Here is a 22,504-nt window from a genome sequence, read left to right as displayed (position 1 = left end):
CCCCTAAGTGCTGCCTAACAGCCAAAGGACACAGTCATTCAATAGTCCAGCCTGATTCAAGCAAATTTAGGCATTTTGGCTGCTTGCCCTTGCCTCGAGCACTGCAGCTGGTAGAAACTACTTCCTATAGGGAAGGGAGATATCCTCTTTCCAACCATGACACAGATCTAACTTAGGAGTTGCTATAGGCTTTGACAAGTTCATTCTAATGTGCAGAAGGATGTACACACGTGAATCTAGGTGCAGGACTGCAAGAAGGGTCACACAGGCTCAGATCAAAATCCCTTCAGCCTAATATTTCATCCCCAACATCAGATCCCAAGGGAAGAGTAGAAGAATAGGGTACGCATATGATGATATTTTGCCTAAATAATCTTGTAACCTTAGCATTTGGTAGTTCAGGGGTTGTCACACCAGCAGCAGCTTTATAAGCAGTAGCCCCCGATGTTTTCTCACCTGAAATATTTTAGCATCCACCGAGTCTTAAGGTAAAGCAATGTAAGTGCAGAAGTGCTGTTTTCTTTGTAGATTTTTAACCCACCCCTCACCACACTTGCCATGTTAGATCAGACACACGTGACAACGGCAGATTAGCTTCCTTACAGTGGGGTTCCTCAACGCACAGCTGCACTGGTGAGCTGCAGTCCCCATGGCCTGTTCTGGTTCTTAGAAACACACTCAGGTCCGTAACACCACCAAGTGTGGAAAAGGTCAGCTGCTTCCTTTAAGCTAATTACCTGGATGCAGACTGTGCCTGGGGGTACAGGTAGCTGGGGAGTCTTAGTGAAAGCACTGGGAGGGACAGTCAGAGAATATCAATCACAAATGTACCTCTCGAGTGGGTCAGACCTAGGAGAGGGCAGGGCAGCCCTTGAGGAGTGAGCAAAGTGTGAGGATCACAGCAGTCAGGGTGGAAGGATGGATGCTGCACAGGAATGGAGCTCTGGAGCTCACCTATCAAAAGTCAGGGCTAAAGTGTATTTTTAAAATGTCTTCATTCCTGCCTCATACTAATTTTAAAGCTGTTATCCCACTTTTTTGATTACACCCCCCCCCCCCCCCCTCTGAATCACAACTTATAGTTTCTAAGCATAAAAAAAATATGAAAAATATGATTACAAAGTTTCAGTCATGTATTCTTGGCAAATGCCAGGTTACACCAATATCCAGCAGGGGAGAGGGAACTACATGTTAATGCAGTTTAAACTGCAGTACACATTTGTACCCTTCACATTCTGTGTTGCACGTATGGGAGAGGATGCACAGAAACTGGGGATTTTCAGCCAAGTTACAAACTGAGAACAAGTTTGCAAGTGTTTCCTGGTAGCCACACAGTAATGATGCCTCCGACGCACTACAGATGATTTTCAGCAGGGCTCATGCCTTTGAGAAGAAACACCTTTCAGGCTGCAAGGTGACAAGGAAAATTCATGCAGTAGCTTTGGGCAACTCTTCAGCAGAACAACATGAAAACAGAATATACTACAAGGCTCAGTTTTCAGATACATCCTCAGCTTCAGCTGAAATAGAGCCTCTGGGAACTCTGTTCTTTTGTAAAATAACTGATGTAAACACGCAGTAGCCGGTTAAATTCTGCCTAGTCTGACAACAGCTATTTTTGTCATTTGCTCTGCTTGTCTCTGCTCATGTATATGATTTCCTGCTTTTAGCCTTCCATCTTTTCCACTACCATCTCCTTCAGACCTCAGGAAAGGCTAGTTCCTTCAAGCCTGTATCTGCTCTGCCCTTCTCTACAAGGCCTGAAATAGAATATTTCAGTGAGTGTGAGGTGAGGACATCTGTAATGAAATGCCAGTTGCGGCTTCCTGTGTATAAATATAGCGCATCTGTCACTTAATATACAGAATCCTCTGTATTATTCACACAAAGCAGGCATTTTTGAAGTGAAGCTAAAAGTCAGTTTAGAAGGTCACATCCTTCCATGGTTAGTTATTGTCCACTCAAATGTTCTGAACCCACACAGAGGTTATACATTTGTACTTTGAACTTTCAGGACTCTGCAGAAATGGACCCAAGCACATACTCTGAAAGACCTAAGCCTCCGCTCAGTTCTTGTTAAATCCAATCTAGAGAAGCTCTCTGGTGATGAGGATAGGCATTTTTGAGTAGTCCTGTTCTCTTTCCAAGAGATATGAGGAAATTCAGTTTTATGTTGAAGGTACAAAAGTTGTTTTGATTGTTTTGCCCTTTGATTTGAATGGCATATGTCATTCTGGAGTCACAAGGGGTCTAATTCATAGTCTATGGGCATAGATTTACAGGGAGGAGAAGGTACCTGGAGATGTCATCCTGTTTGCTGTCCTGCCCCAGCCAAGTCTGGGGTTTTGTGTCTATGCTCCCATTTACTAGCCCTGGGAGTCTTGACACAGCCCCCTTCCCATTCAGTTTGGGCCTGTTTCTGCTTCTGACTCATATCTGAAAATAACCAAGCACCAGAAGCAAAACACATCTACAGACACCCCACAGCACTAGAGGAATCCTCCACATTTGTTATCACTTTCATGAAGGATATGCAAACCCAACCCAACACTAAGCCCGGCTTGCTGCACAGCACAGCCTCCCGTAATAGTCGACATGACTACCCATGCTAGCTAGTGCCTTGCTACTGCGAATTTATAGACAGACAAGAACTTGGACTCCCCTGGCCAGAGAAGGGGTGCTGGCTCATGCCTTTTCTCCACCATGGGTGGTTTCAACATCGCACCACAGCTAAGACCTGTACAGAAATCTTTCCAGTAGCACTGCGTGGTTTTGTCTTTCTGTTCATAGCTCTTCTGAGAACAAGAAGAAAACATCCTGATAAAATTATTTATTTGATATTTTCTCCACATCCCCACTAAGCAATGTTTGATATGGTTCTCATGTGAAATACTCTGTGTGCCTGGCCTAGGACTGGGTAGTGACTGCATCACCTCCCTGTTCAAAGAGCACACCACCTTCCCCTTCTTTTCTTTTTTGCAATGCAGAGTCCCAGGTGCAAATTGAGACCAGATGCTTTTGAACTTGTTTCCTTATACTTTGCTGCTACCTCTGGGCTTCACAGAAAGAAATGTTGGTAAAACCACATTGAGTCTTCCCAGTGTGGCAGGAGGAAAGAGAGATGTTAACCCTGGCCTCAGAGGAGGCTGGCATTGGGTTGGTTTCATAACCATGTCACCAGCATCTAAGTTACCAGAGGCAGAGAGTCAATAGGACTGCTGGGAAGTGGTCTGCAGAGATCATCTGGCATTGAGAATTCTCTCAATTTCAGAAAGAATGTTTTTTAAAATTACAATAAGCACAGAACATTGTACATCATAATGTTAAAATGGAAACCTAGCAGAAAGAAAGGTGGGGTTATTTCACACTTCTATTCACCAAGCAAAGGTAGAAGAGAATGAAAATTTAAAAAAAGCTGTGGTTTTCCAGTTAGAGGAGCCTATTTTCCCTTCCTGTGTATAATAAGATGTAATAAGATGAAAAGGGACTCTCTGAATTACACAGTTAAACCAGTCTCTAAAGGCAAATTACTAAAAAAAATTGACATAGCCATCAAGCCTAAAGTTGTGAAAAAAAAAAAAAAAAAAGGTGTGGTGCAACAGTGTATGTAGTGAGTATACCAGTGACCTAAGCACTGCCACTGGTAGATCTCTGCTAATTACATCTCTGACGCTATAAAATTCAACTTGAGTGTGAAGCAGGAGGTACCATACTCTATCTACAGTACATATTCTGGTGGTCCTCATGTGATGCAGGACTGCCCAGTGCAGCCTGCTCTGCAGCAACAGCCCAGTTCTCTAGCAAACACAGAGAGTAGCTAGGAAAGTTCACCCTCAAGTGCTGTCATCCCATACTGTTCCAGTCGAGTCCCTCTCCTGAACCAACTATAAGATACTTATGCAGAGTGAGCAAGTAAAACGGATTTATGATCTGATGCAGTGGTTCCCCACTACTCCTCTTACCTATGCTGCAATGGTGGGTGAGTGCCACACAAGGCATCTTTGCTCAAATACAGGATCTGTTTTCTGCCTTGGAAGTAAGGGACAGGTTCTGCTGGGAGAAAAATCAAACCAAGCTCTCAAATGATGCATTCTGTAAATGTTTATCCTGTTAGAGGAGAGCCACAGGGACTAGTGACCAGAGCCCTGGAGAGACAGGCTGCCTTTCCAGCTGTGGTGTTCTGGGTGAATTTCGATAAATTCACTTTGGGAAGTATTTCGTCATCTACAGAACAAGAATGCCAAATAATGGGTGAGCTTTATTGTAATGAGCTTCTTCCCTTGGTTCCCCCGTTCTTCTAAAAGCTCTGCGATTCTCCTTCTCCCCCTCCACTAGAAAAAAACAGCCACTGAAACGTGCATATTTTACAAGTGCAGCTCAATTCTGCTGTACTCGAATAGCAACAGCACTGAAGCACTCCGGAAAACGGTAAGAATATTGCAGCCACTAGATGGCAAAAATCACCAGAGGTTGCTGCAGAGTGACTGTTGCACAGGCTCTATCTGTTCCCCGTTATTTCGGATTCAGAGTCAATCTTGTTTCTGTCAGAAATTCGTTTTGACAAACCCAATCTTTAAATGTTCAAGGAGGAGCCGTTTAAGAAACACGCAACAGTAAGTCTGCGTCCAGCCCTATTTTCAGTGGGACATCTGCAGGAGGCTCCGTGTAAGGATGCCCAAAAGTAAGGCTGGTGCTCTGTCCTCAGCTGGAGTGGTTTAACAGTCTTTCAGAATTTACATGGATATGTCAGAAGTAAGCAATTAAAAAAATAGAAAAATAAAAAGAACAGAGGTGAATCACAAATTTTCAGTTTTGCTTGAATTATTTTCAACCCCAGGTTTTCTAATTTGGCCACAGAAGAAACAAAAATCAATTACTACGACAACGCTAAGCAGCATAATATACTGAGAGGATAAAATACGCTTTTAAAGTGTCCAGGAGAGTGAGAATTTCTCACTGTGGATGCTTCAGAGTAAAGCCCTTATCAATTCTATTAGAAAGTCAAACCCACCCAGAAGCAGCAGGTAATAGGTACTGTACATACAAAACAGCACAGGCAAAATTAAAACTCACTTGTATGTTGCTTCCATTAAACCCTCCAAAGCACTGAAACGATATATTTCACCGATATAATCAGAGCATCTAGCAGCGAGGAGCTGATCTGCAGAGCTGCTACTGCAGCCAGCACATCCCTGCAGCCCATAAGTCATAAAGGAATACTTGACAGATCCATGGGTCAAAATTTCTTATCTTTATTCTCTCCTACACATAACTTTGCACAATGGCATATTTGCTACTCCCTTAAGCCCCATAAGGATGAGGAGCACAATTCACTGATTTTAGAAAATTCTTATAAAAATAAGGAAGGAAATGGCATAAGTCTATTTCAGTCTGTGGCCTTGCCCCAGTTGGGGCATATACAATTGGCTGGACAAATCTTTCATACAAGGAGCAAAAGGCTGGAGCTTTCTGAAAAGGCCATTAGAGACCATGCAGGGGGCAAAATGGTCCCTCTCCAAGTCATAGCCAGATGCATTATTATACTAGAAGACACACTCATCCTTAGAGCCAGCAAAAAGGAGAAAAGCTTCATGTATGGCTTTTGAACTGCTCTGGTAGCTCAGATGCCTGGAAAAAAAAAAAAAGCAGCAAATTGCTTTTGTCCTCAATATGTACTGAGAAAGCTCTATTTTTCAGTATCCACTACAACAATTTTGCTAGGCTTTGCATAACCTGAATCACCAACAGCAAAGGGAAAAAAACCTCTGGGAACAATAGATCAACACAGCGTGCAAATAGTATGTGCAGCTTGCAAGTGCCCTCTATTTTTTAAATTCCAGTATTTACTTGTTTCAGACATGGATGTGTGTGTCAGCACATTCCCCATCTCGTATTGGAAAATCCAAACTGAAAAAGTGAATTTAATTCCTTGTATATATTTAATTTCTCAAAATAATCCATTGGAGATTTTAGGGGAAAAAAAAAAAAAAAGAAAAAGAAAAAGCTATCTCTGCTTCTGATATTCAACTTATCTTTTAACTTCAAGCTTTTAATTAACTTGGCTGGAAAGAATACTGTTTGTTTCCTTTGTGTTATGAAAATTTAGTTCCTATCAAAATTTCACACCAGATTAATTTTTTGCAAAAAACCCTTCAAAATGTTAAAGTATTATTAAGACAATATTGAAAAATACTCTATCTAGCATGACAATTCAGGAGATTCACCACAACAAATCTAGTTGGAAGCTAAAGAATCAAACAGCTAGCTCAATGCTCATCTTTTCTGGCTAAAGTCTTTTGCTTATATTTCTACAAATTTAGATTTGGAAGTGAATTGCAAATCAGTTATCACTGAGGACGCCCAGCCTTTCCCCACGCCTGTGCATTTTTCTTATGCCTGCCAAGGCAGTCTTGTTACCAGGAGAGCAAGCTTTGATTAGGAAACAGATGTCCAGCCTAAATTAACACAGGGCAATTAGGATCCTTCATGTGTCTCTTAAGTCTCCTGAAACAGCCCAAGAGATACAGGATTTCCCAACCCATCTGCGGTCACACATGGCTGGGATATGCATCCTCTTCTGGGCTCTCCTGGTAGCCAGGCTTCAGCCAGGGAGACTTCAGGGTCTTCATTAACAGGCTTTTCCCCTGGGCTCATGCCTTGGGTAGACCAGGATTCCATGGAGATCCCAGAACTGTTTCCTTCAGGGAACAACACACTCTGGGTCTTGAAGAGATGGTTTTAAAATCTGAAAAATCCCCAAATCACACCACAGCCCTGGCTTCTGCATATACAAATGCCGTGCCAGCCTGCACACTTGGAACTAGATGAAATTATTAAGTTGAAAAAGCATTTCACAGACAATGCTTTGTCCTCTCCCCTTACTTCTATGCTGGTATCTCTGGTGCTTTCTTAAAATGGGTTCTGGCTTGCCAAAAAACATCACACTAGGCAATCTATCGTTACCCTTTCACGTCCTTCTGCAACTCCACATTGTAGGACCACTAAGTGGTGTAGGTCCTTCTGGATGAGCAGCGTAACATCTCTTTTTGCTCATCTCCATGTTGTACTTCAGAGCCCAGCACCGAGCCTTGATTTCACGGCATGGTTTGTTCGTGCTGTACTTCTGGGAGCATCAGGGTTTCAAAGCCTCTGTAGGCTCTCTCCACCGTTTGTGTCTTTTAAAGGAGAGTGAGCTGTGCCACACGGGGGTGCTCGGGAAACGTGGTATGGAGGATGCTGCATAGCAGAGCTGCTCTAGCTTCAAGGGTGACCGAGGAGGAAAAATTTGCTGGTGCTGCATTCATCACAGAGAGAGGGTGGAGCTGGTTTCACTCTACTCTTCAGACTAGTGCTCCAAACCTCAATTCCCCTTGACCGCCTTTATTTCACTCAGTTGACTTGTATCCGTTGGCAAGGTGCAAGTATAGAGAAACGGCTGTTAACATTCACAGTCACAAATATACTGGGATTAAGAGGGTGCACATAAGGAGTAGTGCAATGCCTTGCTTCATGGAGCATTTTATTGCATTTCCTGATGGTAACAGATTGATGCTATTGTGCTTGTTAGCATGGTCAACTTTTATTACAAGACTGTTAAGAGTTTTACCTCTATGTGGATCTTTGAAATTTGAAGTGAAAGTTTTTTCTCTAGATTCACAACCCATCCTTAGAAGCCTATATTAATAAAGTGTACTTGTTTTTGCCTCACAGCACACTGAAGGCAGCATTTGAGAGGCTCAAGCAACGTAAGTATATATATATATATATATCTCTATATATATCTTCCTTTCTGACCTGGGTAAGACGTGCACACAATGTATTCATCCACTATCCAGTCTTTCATCCTCTTCCCCCCGCTATTTCCAACTTTTCTACCCCAGTCGGTAGTGTGGAGAGCGGAGGGAAAGGATACTCACTGGGAGTCCTCCATGGCTGGGCACTCAGTCTACTCTGGTGGCCAAGAAAACAGCTTGTCCCTCGAGTTAGTTTTATCTGGATCAAGTCACAAAATATCAGCTCTGTTGCCTCTTCTGCAAACCACTGACATCAAACCAGCATGCTTTCTAAATGTGCCCAAGGCTGAACGAAAACCATCCACACACAGAAAAGGCAACAGGCAATAGGACAGTGTACCTGGCTACTGGCACCTGCTGTTTAAATTTAAAACACCCTTTTGAAAAGCAGCTGGTGAATTAAGGTATTTTTAGAGCCTGGGTGGGGTAGCTCAAGACTTCTGGAAAATGTGGGGTTTCATTTCAGAGGCACCAAAGCCAACAACTTTCAGCCAGGTGCTCTGAAATTCAATCCATCTTTGCCGACCCTTGGAAATTCTCAGCTTGCAGCTTCGTCTAATGACACTAGTGCAAGGCTGGATGCAACTGGCAAGCAGCTCTCAGAGCAGTGACAATCCAGCAGCATAGTGGAAGGAAAGCAGGCACAGGGGGTGATGATGGGGGTCAGAGCTCCTTCCCTCCCCCTGCCCCACAGCATCTGACCTCCAGCCCCAGAAGGAAGGGGTAAATGGGGTAAATGGGGTACAGTGGCTGGGGTAGAGGGGGCTATAAAGCAATGCAGCTGGCTCTGCTTGTGCCAAGGCTGCTCTGAGTGAGTGCTCCAGCTCTGCAGTGAGGAGCCCTGGCCATGCATTTTGCAGGACTGACCTGCAATAAGCCCTACTCAGGTTGTATGAACCCTTGGCAATGTCAGGGCTACCCTGTTCATGACAAGTCATACAGCAGCCACATCCCAGAAACGTCTCTTGAAAAATATGACTTCATATTTAAAGACCTTTCCACTGACTGTATATGAATTTTGATTTGCTTTAGAAATTGAAAGTGTTGGGAACTCTCACATCCAGCTGGCAGTAATGCTGAAGGATGAACTGAAAGGAATAGAAGAGTTCCGAGAAAGACAGAAGGAGCAAAGAAAAAAGGTGAGGAACTAGAGAAACGTTGAAACAGATTGGGTCAATGGTCCATGCTGCTGACCTGCCTCTCCGGCCATAGCCTGTGAATACTGCAAAATATGATAAAACATGCCCAGTGTGCCCTGTTCACTCTATATACTAGACTGTAGAAGAAAATCTCTTTCTGATCCCAGCTGGAAATAAAGCAGTGCTCTGAACTCAGGAGACAGAGGCTTTAGCGACTTTTACTCTCTGTGGTGCAACTGCAGATACTATTATTATTCCTGTAAGAACATAATCCTTCCTTTTTTCTTTTTTATAGCCTTGCTAACTGGGTCTCTTTGGTATGATCCTTCATGACCTCCAACATGCACTAAAATAAAGGGATAACACAAACATTTAAAAATGTAAAAGCAAATTATTATCATGCTGAATGCAACACCAATATATGCTGAATTACAAACATGTGGAATAAGTAGCAACTAGTTGATGTTGTATCATAAAAATTTGAGTTATTTAAAGTAATTTAATCCCCTGTGATCTTTACAAGCTCTAAGTCCCTTGAAAAAGTAGCTCTCAATAGAGACAACAGTGGTCACTCTTACACCTTTGCTGGTTCCATGGTGTTGAAGACAAAGACTGGACAGTCACCTAACACTGAGAGCACTGACTGATAGAGGAGTAAAATAAAATATCCGGTTCTTTGCTAATTTTAAACAAATGAAAATGTATATGACCAGTATCCAATGCCACAAAAGACCTGTGTCTACAACCCTGACACAGAGAAACTTGGAACAGCAAAGAACTCTGAATATGAAAGTGGGTAAAATCAGTGCTGCTATTGAGATTTAAGGTCCACAGCAACCTGATGAAGCAAATAAGGCAGACAGAGACAGACAGTGTGCACCCAGTTCATCAACATTTGTATCCCACCCCACACCTTTGCTGCTACAACGCACAGAGGGAGAGGCTCTCTCTCCTGTTGAAAACAATAAGCCAAAAAAAAACCCACAACCCCAACCCTCAACTGGAAATAGTTAGAGAGGCCTGGAAAAACTGCTTTTGAGACTTAGGTGAGCTTTTTTCCTCTGTCCAGCATGTGGCTGTGAGGAAGTCAACATTCGACATGCTAGATGGTGTCAGCATTTTTGGTAACCTCCCAGAATGCTGTGATTTGTATTTCACTGTAGCTGCTCTCAGGACTGAGTTATTTTTTTATCCTAATGTGAAGCAAGCCTCTGGGTAACCCCAGAGAGAGCTTTGCTTGAGCAGAATATAGGGATTCAAGGACCAAAAGTCCCACTGAAGAAACCCATACCCTGCTGAGTAGGAGCATATCTCACTGTCACATAAGGCTGGGCAAATCACAACTAAAGCCATAAAAGAGAATTCAGCACTGTCCTTCCAGCGCTGACCAGATGACGGTATGGAAATCAAATCACACTGAGCATAAATTTGCCAAAAGCAATGGAGTATAAGTTACAAAACAATTGTTCGTGTTTAAAATGGACAACTACCCTTGGTGGGGCAGTGGTTTGGTCTGCAGAGGTGTGGGATCGAGCTCCTGCACCAGCAAAGGAACTCTGCTGGCAGAGCTGACGGGCACTGTGACTGGGTGTTATGCTATTTAATCTCCTTAAGGAAAAAAAAAATGGAGGAAGAAAATTAAGATCTACATGCTCTCTGCTATTAATAGAAACCACTGAAGCAGAATTACCTTGGATTATTTTTTTACCTGGTACTTTGATGCTCTCTGTATCATTTAGAAACCTATCATTTATAAAAGCGGAGTGAAGTAATTTTTTCCACAGGCATGTGGTTTATGGAAAGGCCCTGACAATGGCTTTCCTAATCCTGCCACTAAAAAGGGGAGGAAGAAGTCCAAATCAAGAAATGCTTAGTTCTGTGTGTTTCTTACAGTACGAGTCCGCAATGGAGCGCATACAAAAGAGAAAATTGTCCCATTATAAGAAAACAGTGGAGGTAAGCAAGAAAGTTTTGTGCAGGTTTCTTGGTGCAAACTGGCTCCAGTTTGAGACAGAATAAAATCTGTACCACATGTACCTATATTAAAAAAAAAAGAGGTCAGGAATGTGTGAGTGTGCAAGAGAGTATGGGAGGGAGAAGATGTATTCCTGCTCTGAGGAGGAAGCTCATCTTCCATGCCACACCCACTGAAGAGATGCTCAGAAAGTTCATGTGGAATGAACAATGCCCCATGTCAAACAGGATTTCATTCTTTCTAGGTAAGGATGCTTACAGGAGCAAATGTAATTTTTCAGTCTGTGTAAATACGATTTTAAAAATGGTGAGGAAATCTTGTAAACAGGAGGAAACCTCTCCAGCTGGAAAGCTTGCAGGTACATGAACTGCAGGCAGCTGGTTTTGGTTTCCAATGAGCAATTGCCTCTAAAGAAAAGTAGTTGCAGAGCTGTCAGTGCTACAGCTGGAATTGTACTAACAATTTTTATTTAAACGGGGTTGTTTTAAGTGAATCTGTAATACAGGGAGGTCTTCTGGTACAAATAAGGATTTCTTTTGCTTCTGAGGACTACACAGAGGCTGTTACTTATGGGGTGCTGGATCTGTCTCACAGCTTGGAGCAATGGACAAGGCAACACTCTTTCTTCAGCCACCTGATGCTCCAAGTCACGCTGTAGAAATGACAACCCATCCCCACAGGCACCCTGGGACTGTGCGCTCCTAATTTTGTCTGTACGCTGTAGCTTGGACAGACACCTGAGGCACCGATGGTGCTAGAGCTGCCTGTGTATTTGTGACCACCCCTGTGGGGAGCTGAATGCAATTGTAGAAAGCAATTTCAGGGCTGCAAGAAAAGGAGACAATTTATGCTGTCGGCCCCTACCCCAATATTTCAGTTCTCATTTTCTATCTTCTTATGGTGTCATTGGGAATTTTTTCTGTTGCCCAAACCTGGGCACTGATTTGCTCCCTCAGACTGCAAAACAGAAAATGCCTAGAACATCATGCTGGAGACAACCCAGCCTGTTCCCTAATCCAAATCCTCACATTTTATGTCATTTCAATACAGTCAAAGAAGACCTATGAACAGAAGTGCAAGGAGGCGGATGAGGCTGAGCAGTCCTTTGAACGGACAAGTGCTTCAGGCAACCAAAAGCAAACAGAAAAGGTATCTTATATGACAGTGTTATTTAGAGAGAAAACCGTGTGTTTTTCCTTTTCAAGGTACAAGAGAATACAATTGAGCAACACAATCTTCGGGGTGCCAGGGGCTGCTTTCCCTTCTAATTAACCCTTTAGAATCAAAACAAAACACCTTCCGAAGGAGGTCTTCCTTCACAAACTCGTTTGGAATCCCTGATCTTGTTCTGCAATAGGCCAAAGGTTTTTAAAAAGGCTGGGAAGGAACTAAGTTATCTAACTAATTTATCCCAGGCTATGATCTAATTGCTCTATGAATCCTGAATGAGATTTTTCTCAAAAATTATTCATAAAAAAAGAAACAAGACAGAAGTATGTCATGCAGTTAGTTTTGCCTTTTGGTCGCTTACATTTAGTAGGCATAGTATCTTACATTAAAATGCATATTTTTTTCCTCAACATTTTTCTCCTTATGGTTAGTTTAATTTCAACTAAATTTACAAACTCAGAAATAAATCATTGGAAATTAAGGCACTGCAGTTCTTCATTGCATCGTCTTGATACTTGTAGCTGACAATTCACTAACTTTTAATGGGAACATTTTACAGCGGAACAGATGGAGAAAACAAACTAAATGAACTCCCTTTGGCTCGATAAAAATCAGTGCAGTGTAAGCAAAAAGGATCAAAAATCATCTCAAGGAGTAGGGGGATGGAGACTCCAAAAACAGCATCAGAACTTTACATTTTATTTCCAGCATTTGCTAATCTTTGATGAACAAAAGCCTCCAGCTTAGCAGTAAAGAGAGGACAAAATCCTAGACCTACTGAAATTATGCCAGAACACTTAGCAGCTTCAACGGCATCAAAATCTGACCCAGCTCCTTTCACACAGAAGGATCCCCGGGTGCTTCATTGCCTTACTTCCACACACATGCCAGCACATTTGCAATGCACAGAGGCAGCTCACAAGAAAGGAGTCAGTGCAGCACTTTGCGAACAGTTTGGGCCAGGAAACAGATAAGACTGGAGCTTATGTTCCCAGCTTATTACACGTTTCCCAACCAGCTGTGATGAGGAATATGGTCATAAGAACCCCTACCTGAGCCTTATCTTGAAGGGCAGAATGGAAGAATGTATTACACTGATGTCTAGAGCTGTGCATTAATGTACCGTCATCACCATCTGTGCAGAAAGACTTGGGAGTACAGAGCTGTCAATAACAGCCGTATTTTCATTGTTAAAAGCTGCAGGTTTTTAAAAAAGAAAAGTTCTACTTTGAGTGAATTTTGCTTTGAGGCTTCTGAGTTGTTATGGGAAATAATCTGGCATTTGCAAAGTATTTTATAGGCTGTGTTCTTTTCATCTGTGTATTACATGAGGAGCTTGGAAGATGCCATTTATTTCAGCTTATAAATATCTATTAGAAAAGCACATCAAACACTTAACAAAAACCAACTCAGCCAGCAGACACAAGCTTCAGGGTGGGTCATGCTAGCACCGAGCTCCTATGGCAGGGATGTCTGAATGGAAAGATGCAAATTGCCAGAGTTCCCTTGAACTCAGTGGCCCTGTGGCTGCATCTGTGAAATTCTGGTCCCTTCTCCACAGCACACATTGAACAGAACTGTGCATAGAGGTGGGACAGCCAAGAAGTGTTTGCAAATTTGAGCTTTTTCCCTAGAAGGGGAAAGGGAGAAAGCAGCAAAAAATCTGGGGCAAAGCCAAATATATGGTCAGAAATTAATTTGGGGTGTTTCTCTTCCTGTTTCAGAGTCAGAACAAAGCGAAGCAATGCAGAGACGCGGCAAATGAAGCAGGTGATGCTCTATTTGCAACGGAACTAAGATTTTTCTCAGCACACTGATTTTGATAGAGCACCATCCACATCACTCAGGCTGGCTCTGTTTGAAGTCAGGTTTCCCAAAGAAGAAACTTCTAAAGAACAGCAACCTGACAGTCATCTACATTTACTTTCCTGTGGAAATGCGAGTGTCCTGCTGTCATTAAGGAATTTAGAGATGATCTCCTTTAGGGAGTTCACCCAGGAAAGAAAAGCTCTTCTTGAAACAAGTTTGAAAGCACAAAAGAATGACACTCAGATTGCCCCCCGCCAGCCCAAACCAGATACACAGCCCCCAGGTTCCCTGTACATGAGCATGGTAGTGCTCTGCCGCCAGAAACACAGTATATGTCCAGAAGGACAGCAGACATCTGAGCTGGTTCATGAGTTCAGACTTGTCCCTCACTGCTCATGTAGAAGGTTACACTAAATCCCATGGCTTACCTGGCTGGCCCGGCACTGAAAGAGCCTACAGGTGCTCAGTGCCCAAGCATGGTCCAGGCTCTTAGCCTCTGATTTGCATTATCCCCACTCTGAAGTTTATAGATGATGTGCAAACCATGCAGAGAGAATCCTCACTCTAGTATAAAGTTGCAAAGAAACAAAACGAATATCCTTGCAGCCCACCAGTTTCAAGCTCACACGTTCTTGTGATGCTCTAGCAAACCACAGGCCTAAAGTGTAAAAACCACAGCAAAGTCCTATAGGAGGGAAAAGAGAGCCTGCGTCATTTTTTTTTCCCGTTGGGTTACTATTATGTGTGTCTGTGTTTACAGAGAATGTGTACAAACAGAACATTGAGCAGCTGGATAAGGTCAGGACAGAGTGGGAACAGGAACATATCAAAACCTGCGAGGTAAACATTGACTTTTGCAGTGATGTATTTGTGCGCTCTTTGTTTTATCCTACTTGCAGATACCGGTCTAAAGACCTGAGATAATGTCCCAAGGGGCTTGCTGTTTGCTTATGTGGAGTCTCAGTAGAAGTCTCTGCAAAAATACTGCAAAAACTAGAGTTGATTTAGACATAGCTGCTAGCTGTCTCGCTTATGGTCTCCTTGCTTGTTCAGCATATGTGTGTAAATGTAAAGGAGGGGAATAAGTGCAGAGGTGTGAGGAGTGGAGCAATATATGAACTGGTACAATCTATTTGCAAGCCTTTGCTGCCAGTTTTCACCCACAACTTAACATAAGAATACATTAGCTTTAGGCATGATCTTCTATCACAGACAAGATTGTTTCTCAAATAACTGCTTTGTGACAAAATGCAATTTCAGTAGAAAATGAACAGAAACATAGACGTGAACATTCAGTTTTAGTTTAAAAAATGAATTTCAAAATTGAAACAAGAAGAATCAGTTAATTGATTGAAAAAGAACAAAAGATTCTGTTTAGATTATGTTTTGCAAGAGGCTACCAGAATGGCTTTTTGTCCCAAAGCAGGAGATGTTTTTGTGTTTGTTTCTTTATTTTTTAAAAAATCTCACAAGTTCAACGGCCACTAAAAATAAAATTTTCTGGCTAAGCTAAAAAAAGTATGTACTGTAGCATTCTGAGAGCAAAGATATCCAAGCTACTCAGAGTCTTTTTTTGCATAGCACTTTATATTCACCTGCAGAATGTCTGCCCTCTGCCATGGAGTAATCTTTCAACTGAAAGGTGGTGGTGGAAAAGTCTCTATTTCCATTATGCTTAGGATGAACAAGGAGCTTTGCTCTTGGCTAGTAAGTTTTGTACAATAATTTACAGGAACTGGTTGACATCCCAATCAGCCACATACTTGGTCATATTAATCCTTCAAATACATTTGCCCATCTGCTAAAGTATGATTTTGCTATGTTTACTTATTGCAGGCTTTATTTCCACATAAAATGAAATGCCAGGAGCATAGCTTTGCAGTTCTCGGCTTCCTCTTAAATATCCCCTATCTGGGAGGAGTGGAAAGTCCCATGGCTGGCACAGCAGACTTTCCATAGAAATTGTGCCAAGCCTTAATTTTCCCAAGATGCACATTTTCCTCCTTCTTAAAAAGCCAACAAACAAGCAAAGCGTTCCACAACCTAACACACTTCATTTCTCCCACATGGCTAAATTCTGAATAGCCCACGGAGCTTGTGGCCTGCCCACTGCTTAATTCAAACAACCAGTCGTAAAGGAAGGGCATCTTCAATGCCTTCTTTTAAAAGTGCTTGTAGATAGAAGAACTGATTTTTTTTTTTTGAGGCCTTTAAAACTAGTAACTAGTACAAAAAGCAGCTTAAGATCCCAAACTTCTGGCTGCAGAGTGGGGAATCTGGAAGTGCTGAGGTTGCTTGGGTGTCTAGCTGAGCACTAGATATCCATAGCCTGAAAACCTTGGCTAGCAAGTGGCAGCACCAGGATGACCTTCATCACGGGGCCTGTGCCACATTCCTTGGCACGAGATGCCCAGGTTCACTAGCAGCCTGTCACACAAGCTGAGGGGGCACGAGGGATGCGTCTAACACAACACCCAGCTCTACTTTGCAAAGGCTTGACAAGCCCAGAGTCACACCACTTCCCTTTGATGAGCTGCATTTCCTGACAGGACACCATTTACCTGGAAAATTCCCAGTCTGCTCTTGTGCTATTTCAGCAGCCCCCGAGGGGCTAGGCTGCACCATAGGCTTTTTGTTCAGAATGGATATTTAAATACTCATTCTCCACCCTTCAGGTTCTCTTTAAAAGCTTTTTCTCTCAGAAACTGGTCCCAGTGCCAGCTTACTCCCTTGACAGACTCTTTTCTGGGTTTTTTTTAGATGGTAAGATATTAGATGGCAGGCAGCGTACCCAACTGAATGTTCTGCTGAATATTGTATACATTTGCAGTGTTCTGGACATAATTACTAGCAAATAGAGATGGAAACAGATGGCTGGAAGCATCTGAGCTTTTCACACCTCATAGAAAACCAAAAATTGATGTTCTACTTATAACAGTACAACTTAGAGATCAGGGTGGTTATGGGGTTTTTTCTTTGTTTTTTGGGTTTTTTACATTTTTAAAAAAAGAGGTTTATCTGCCTCTTCCCCCACCTCAGTTCACACTTCTCTCTTCCCCCTGCGTTCTTCCCAAGCTGTGCAACAACATGAGAAAATCAGACAGATGAAGGGAGTAAACGCTGATGAAAGAAAAATGCCTTCTCTTTACCATGAAAATAACCTTAGAAATGAACAGAGGCAACTCCAGAGGGCCTCAAATAGTTTCAAAAGAGAAAAGTTTGGAAAGACATTTTAGAAGGCAGAGATGGATAGTTTTGGCTCTACTTCTAACATAAATACAACCATTTTGTGCTGGTACTCTACTGATCTGTTAAACATCAAGATTTCAGTGTGATGGGCAGACAGGACCCTGACTCTGAAATCCTTGGCAGTAGAGGTGGCAGTCAAATCCAGATCCTGATTCCTCTCCCCTTCTTTATTTTTGTCTATAAAACATAACTTTAATTTGGTGCGATCAACTAAAACAAATTCTTGAGCACGAAAAAGTAGATATAGTTTCTCCAGTGGCTGAAAAGACGTCCTCTACAAAGGATCCTTCAGAAGTTTGCAGACTTATGAACTCAGCCCAGAGAAGCCCCAGCCCTGTTGCTGCCTGCAATGCAAATATATAACTACCACGAGGGAGGCTATATCACATCTCCTCTTTGGCTTTAGGTCTTCCAGCTCCAGGAGTGCGACCGCATCACCATCCTCCGCAACTCGCTGTGGGTTCACAGCAACCAGCTCTCCATGCAGTGTGTGAAGGATGACGAGGTAGGGGCTCCTGCCAATAGCTTCATGTGCAGAGGTGGAAGAGGAGGAGCAAGAGTGCTCTAACAATATAGCATTAACTTGCCCTTCTCTGCACATGCTGACTGTCTCCAGTAAACTGGCTGTTGTGCATGTTCAGTGTATGTGTGGGTATACTCAATCTAGCTTGTTCCCTCTAGATGTAAGCCAGATATATGCCTGGATGGAGACAGTCTGTGTCGCACGCGGTGACACTTACACATCTCCTCCCCTCAGTTTGTTGGGGAATGATTGGGGCTACCAGAAGGGTCAGTTGAGTATATTTGCACTCAGGCACATCTTTCAGAAAGGCATCCAGTCATGGTCTCAAAATCAGAAGGCATAAAGCAGACATGAGTTTTGACTTTGAATAGTTGTTCCTGATATTAATCTATTGCATTGAGAAGCCCTGGACTGCCTTCGTACTCGTCTCTTAAAAGAACATCCAGAGCACAAATAAACCATTGTGTTTACAAGAATGTTTGTATGGGGGACAGGCCAAAGATCTGTCCAGGTTGGACATGTACCAGGTGTAACGGGTCTCTTAAGGGGAAAATTATTAGAAGAGCATTAATTGTTAATTCAATGTGAAATGTTAATAATTAAATGAAATTTTTGGATTCTGTTTTGTAGCTGTACGAAGAGGTTCGCGTAAGCTTGGAGAACTGCATTGTAGAGTCAGACATAGACTACTTCATTAAGACTAAAATGACAGGAACACAACCTCCAGGTAATTATTCCTGTTGGTCTTGTCAGATGAGTCACCCGTTAGGCTGAGGCTGCAGTTGTGCAGTACATGTCCTTTGGAGGTGAAGCCAACTGGAGGAGCTTCTGCTCTGGCTATTCATTCCCACCCACCGCTCCTCACGTCCCCCTCACTGTGCTGCCATCGCTTCTTGCACAGCACTGTAAGTGGGATAGCTGAACGATCCACAACATCCAGGTTAAAAATAACCCTCCAAAAAAGAAGAAAAAAAAAAAAGAAAAAAAAGGTAGCTTTGGCTTTGCAACCAGGCTCATTTCACAGTACAGCTGAACTGACACTGCTAAGGAGATGGCAAACTGCCTTGCAGAGATGGCAACCTCAATTTCCTGCAGTGGTGACGAGTCAGAGCCAACTATTGTGTAACTGCACCCTGGTGTCCCCTTGACAGAGATGCTGCCTCTTCATTTGCAGCACAAGAGAAGAGCAGACTTTGTATTCTGTTTAGTTCCACCTGCCCAATGGGAAATAAAATGTTTTGTCCTCTCAGGAAGTTGTTTGTGTAAGGGCAAGACTCCAGTTGGGCAAATTTCTGTATGAAATTGGCTTTGCCCCAGCATGGAGAAGCGATGTAAGGTTCACAGGCTCTGCCCAAAGAGCCAAATCAGCCTTTTCATCGACTTCAATGAGCAAAACCTCTGGGCTGAAACAGAGACTGAGACAGCAAGACCTAAGAGCAGTTGTGAAATGAAAACATGCCGCTCCAGGGTAGGAGTTCTCCAAACACATCACTGGAAAGGAGGCTATCTAGTGTTTCACACAGCCAGATACAAACCATACCTCCTTACTTCAACAAGCAATACAAGATATTTACAGACTGAGTGAATGCCTGCACTTCTGTGCAGCTGCTGCAGTAAACAAAGATTCGCTGCCTTTGTAAAAGGAGAGAAAAATCCCTGTTTCATCTCTTCATTAGCTGATGATATATAGCTGTGCTGAAAAGCTCTCTTCATCTTTTAAAAATCTGTGCGCAGATACTGTTCAATTCCACTATCTGCTCTACCACCATACTGCTACAGCAAAGAGAAAATCCCCTTAGTATGCCCTCAGCAGCATCAATAGAGCTTACTTCCATTCGGGGTGGTATCAGAAAATTTTATACTGACAGAAACCTTCCGTGCTAGAATCTGCACAGGTACAAACATCAGCAGTATGAATGCCCTGTCCCAAGGAATAATTATCTCGTACAGGAACAGCTTACACCCCTTGGGTTTCAACACAGAACTCGGAGCTGGCAGCAATTATACCCCAGGAACTTCCTCAGCAGAGCTGGATGCTGTCACTAACTCAGCACTGAGCTGAGGCCTGTTTTTCACCCAGCCTTTCTGTCATTATACCTATGATGATTAAGAATTGGGATTTGGAGAAATTTTTTAAAGTAATATATTGATACTGGTGCACTGCATGCCATTTTGCTGCTATCGTTTATTCTTCTTCACATAGGGGATTAAAATTCACTGATATAAGAGCATTTACCAAGGAAAAAATATATTTTCACAGGCAGAAGGGAGAACTGTGCCTTGCAACAGTGTGAAACAACTCTGTATACTAAGAAATTTGTAATTCTCAGCTAGGGTTTTTTTTTCCTTATGTGAGATTTCTCATTCTCCCGTCGCCTAGGCAATTTTCTGCAAACAGCTCTTGGCTATGTCAGGACTCATTTCTAATAAGAAATAGGTGGGAGAAACCCCTGAGAGCTTTATGAACGGCAAAGAAACAACTGACTTGCTTTTTTGTTGGTTTTTTTGCCACCTTCTAGAAGGTGACATGTTCTGGAAGTAACATCCCAGTGTCTCCGCAGCTCTGGTTAATGAGTTTGCACAGTAGCACATGGTGAGCTGTTCATCTGTTTTATTTGCAAAATGCAGGAGGAAACCCACATGTGTAGCAGAAGACCTTCATCCTGACCAAACCTTTGTGCACTCCCCTCTTCTACCTAATCTTACAATGCACTATAAACTAGAAACTGTACCAAGGTAACTATCTACATGGGTAAGAGGAGACCCTTAAACTGGTCAGAAAAATCCCTAAATACTCTGAGTCTTATTTGTAGGGATTCTTCACACTCACTGTTGTACATGCCTGCTCTGCTTGTGATCTTGGCTGACCCAATGTGAGAATGTGAACACAACCTTTAGCCCAAGCCTAATGTCTTTCTTAATTTGCTGGTATCAGAACTGAGATAACGCAGTATCACAGGCTTCACTCATGTTTGTTTGGCTTTAACACATAGAAGGCAGAAAGAGTGTGTGGCCACCAGCTCTAAGCAACTACACTGGAAGCTATGGGATGAAAAATAAATAAATCCATCTGTAACTATTTCATCTGTAAAGCTAGACTTGGAATTGGTCTCAATTTCACCCTTAACGACACCATAGGGGAGAGTGAAGGAACTGTAACATAGCTATATTTGAGAGAACAAAACCCACATATCTCTGGGTAAACAGCAAATCAGCTCTCAGGAGATGGATGGGGGAGATATGAAAGGCAATGCTCAAGCACAAGCAGAGACCAGGAAATTGCTCATCATTGCTGCTGGCAATAATGTTCAGAAATCTCCCCAGCCCTGACAAAAATTCCTGACTCAATACATTAAGAAAAAAAGAAACAAAACACACTGCAGTCAACTGTGTCATAAACACGGTCCCAAGGTCACAATGACCATGCTCTGATCCCTTAAATCCGGAGCTTTAAGGCAACAGAGGAAACAGTCATGGAGGAAACTGCCCTCTTCATTAGGGTTAGCCACAGCTATTGCAATGGTTCTCCGGGACCTTGACTGTGCTCATCTCGGGCCAGAGCCTTTCTAGCAAGGACATATCTGCTTACAGTCACTTGAATGGCTTTTGGCAAGTCCCCAGGTCCCCCTGAGCTGCTCCAGCCACATTACAGGGGAGCGCAGGTAGGAGCTGTGTCACAGTTTGCTCCAGCAGCCCCTGACGGTTGCAACTGTCAGATGCACTCTGGTGAGGAGAAGGAAGTTTTGCCTGTTTGAACACCTCATTTTTTATTGCCCTGTTGCAGACGCAATAGGATATGAGAGCTACTACAGCAGAGAACCAAACAGAAGCAATAGCAGCCCAACCCAGTCTTGCGGGATGATGAAGAGGTGAGTGGCAAACTTCAATTCCCAGAACAGGTATTCCTGCGTGTATGAACCGCAACGGGTGATGACAGGAGACAGGACCTGGAAAGTTATTACTTCCTTCGTTGTAGCAACAGGCAGCTGCATATCAATAAATACAACTTGACAGAAGAAATAAAGCTATTAAAACCAGAGTCAGAGTAATTTTGCGATGGCCTAGTGGGAAGAGACAGGGAATGAATTCATAAAACAATTAGTTTGCCAGCAATGGATAGCAGTCACTTATTTCCTCTTTCCTAGTGAGTCATGGCACATAGCAACAAAACCACTTTGTTCAAGGGAGGGCAAAGGTGAATCTTGCTGGGAGCAAAGGCTGGGGAGAGCTCTCTTTTTCGGCAATATGTCCTGGCTTACTGCACCGCCCAGCTGAGCAGAACAAAGAGCTGCTCTCTGTATCTAGACCAAAGGAAAAAACACTTAGCAGAATAACTGTGATGATTAGGGAGGCAATTTTTCTTTTTCTGATCCATTTATGCTGCTAAATGCTCTAGCATGGATGCAGTTATATCAGCAGAAGAGCATAGTAGATCTATTGGTTTAAATATTTTATACTAAAATGGCTAATTCACGGTGGGAATGGCATCATATTTAAAGCAGAAGAGCTTTATATTCTGACAAGCCTTATTATATGGCAAAGACAAGGAGTGTGCTGTGATCTACCATTTAAAATGTGGTCCAGGCTTCTTGGTGAGCTGATAAGGTTTATATACAATACTTTGTTTTTCAGTTGGAAATCAGATCTTCTATAATTATGAATTCTAATGCCATACCCTGTACAATTACAGAAGACAACTGTACTGCCATTTAGAACACAACTGTGTTCTGCAGGGACAAGTAGCCTAGAGAGACTCATTCTGAGTTTTTCCGAAACTGTTGAGTTTGAATGTCCATTTTCCAGAAACATTGAGAGTTCACCAACTGAAAAATCAAATCCTTTAAAT

The 22,504-nt window shown here is 42.7% G+C and overlaps 1 protein-coding gene across 1 annotated transcript in view; it reads left to right on the top strand.

Moving 5' to 3' along the window:
- Nucleotides 1–22,504, top strand: part of PSTPIP1 (proline-serine-threonine phosphatase interacting protein 1) — a 55,564-nt gene that overhangs the window by 27,845 nt on the left and 5,215 nt on the right. The window contains exons 4-12 of the mRNA XM_026856131.1: nt 7,711–7,745; nt 8,826–8,932; nt 10,826–10,888; nt 11,958–12,056; nt 13,802–13,847; nt 14,647–14,726; nt 17,542–17,640; nt 18,289–18,385; nt 21,443–21,527. Coding sequence (XP_026711932.1) covers nt 7,711–7,745; nt 8,826–8,932; nt 10,826–10,888; nt 11,958–12,056; nt 13,802–13,847; nt 14,647–14,726; nt 17,542–17,640; nt 18,289–18,385; nt 21,443–21,527 — 711 coding nt within the window. The remainder of the gene's footprint in view (nt 1–7,710; nt 7,746–8,825; nt 8,933–10,825; nt 10,889–11,957; nt 12,057–13,801; nt 13,848–14,646; nt 14,727–17,541; nt 17,641–18,288; nt 18,386–21,442; nt 21,528–22,504) is intronic.

The sequence above is a fragment of the Athene cunicularia genome (assembly GCF_003259725.1).
Source record: "Athene cunicularia isolate RWA chromosome 10 unlocalized genomic scaffold, athCun1 chr10_part1, whole genome shotgun sequence".
In the NCBI taxonomy this organism is placed as follows: Eukaryota; Metazoa; Chordata; class Aves; order Strigiformes; family Strigidae; genus Athene; species Athene cunicularia.
The sequence above is the reverse complement of the archived record's forward strand: the minus strand, read 5'-3'. Positions and strand labels throughout refer to the sequence as shown.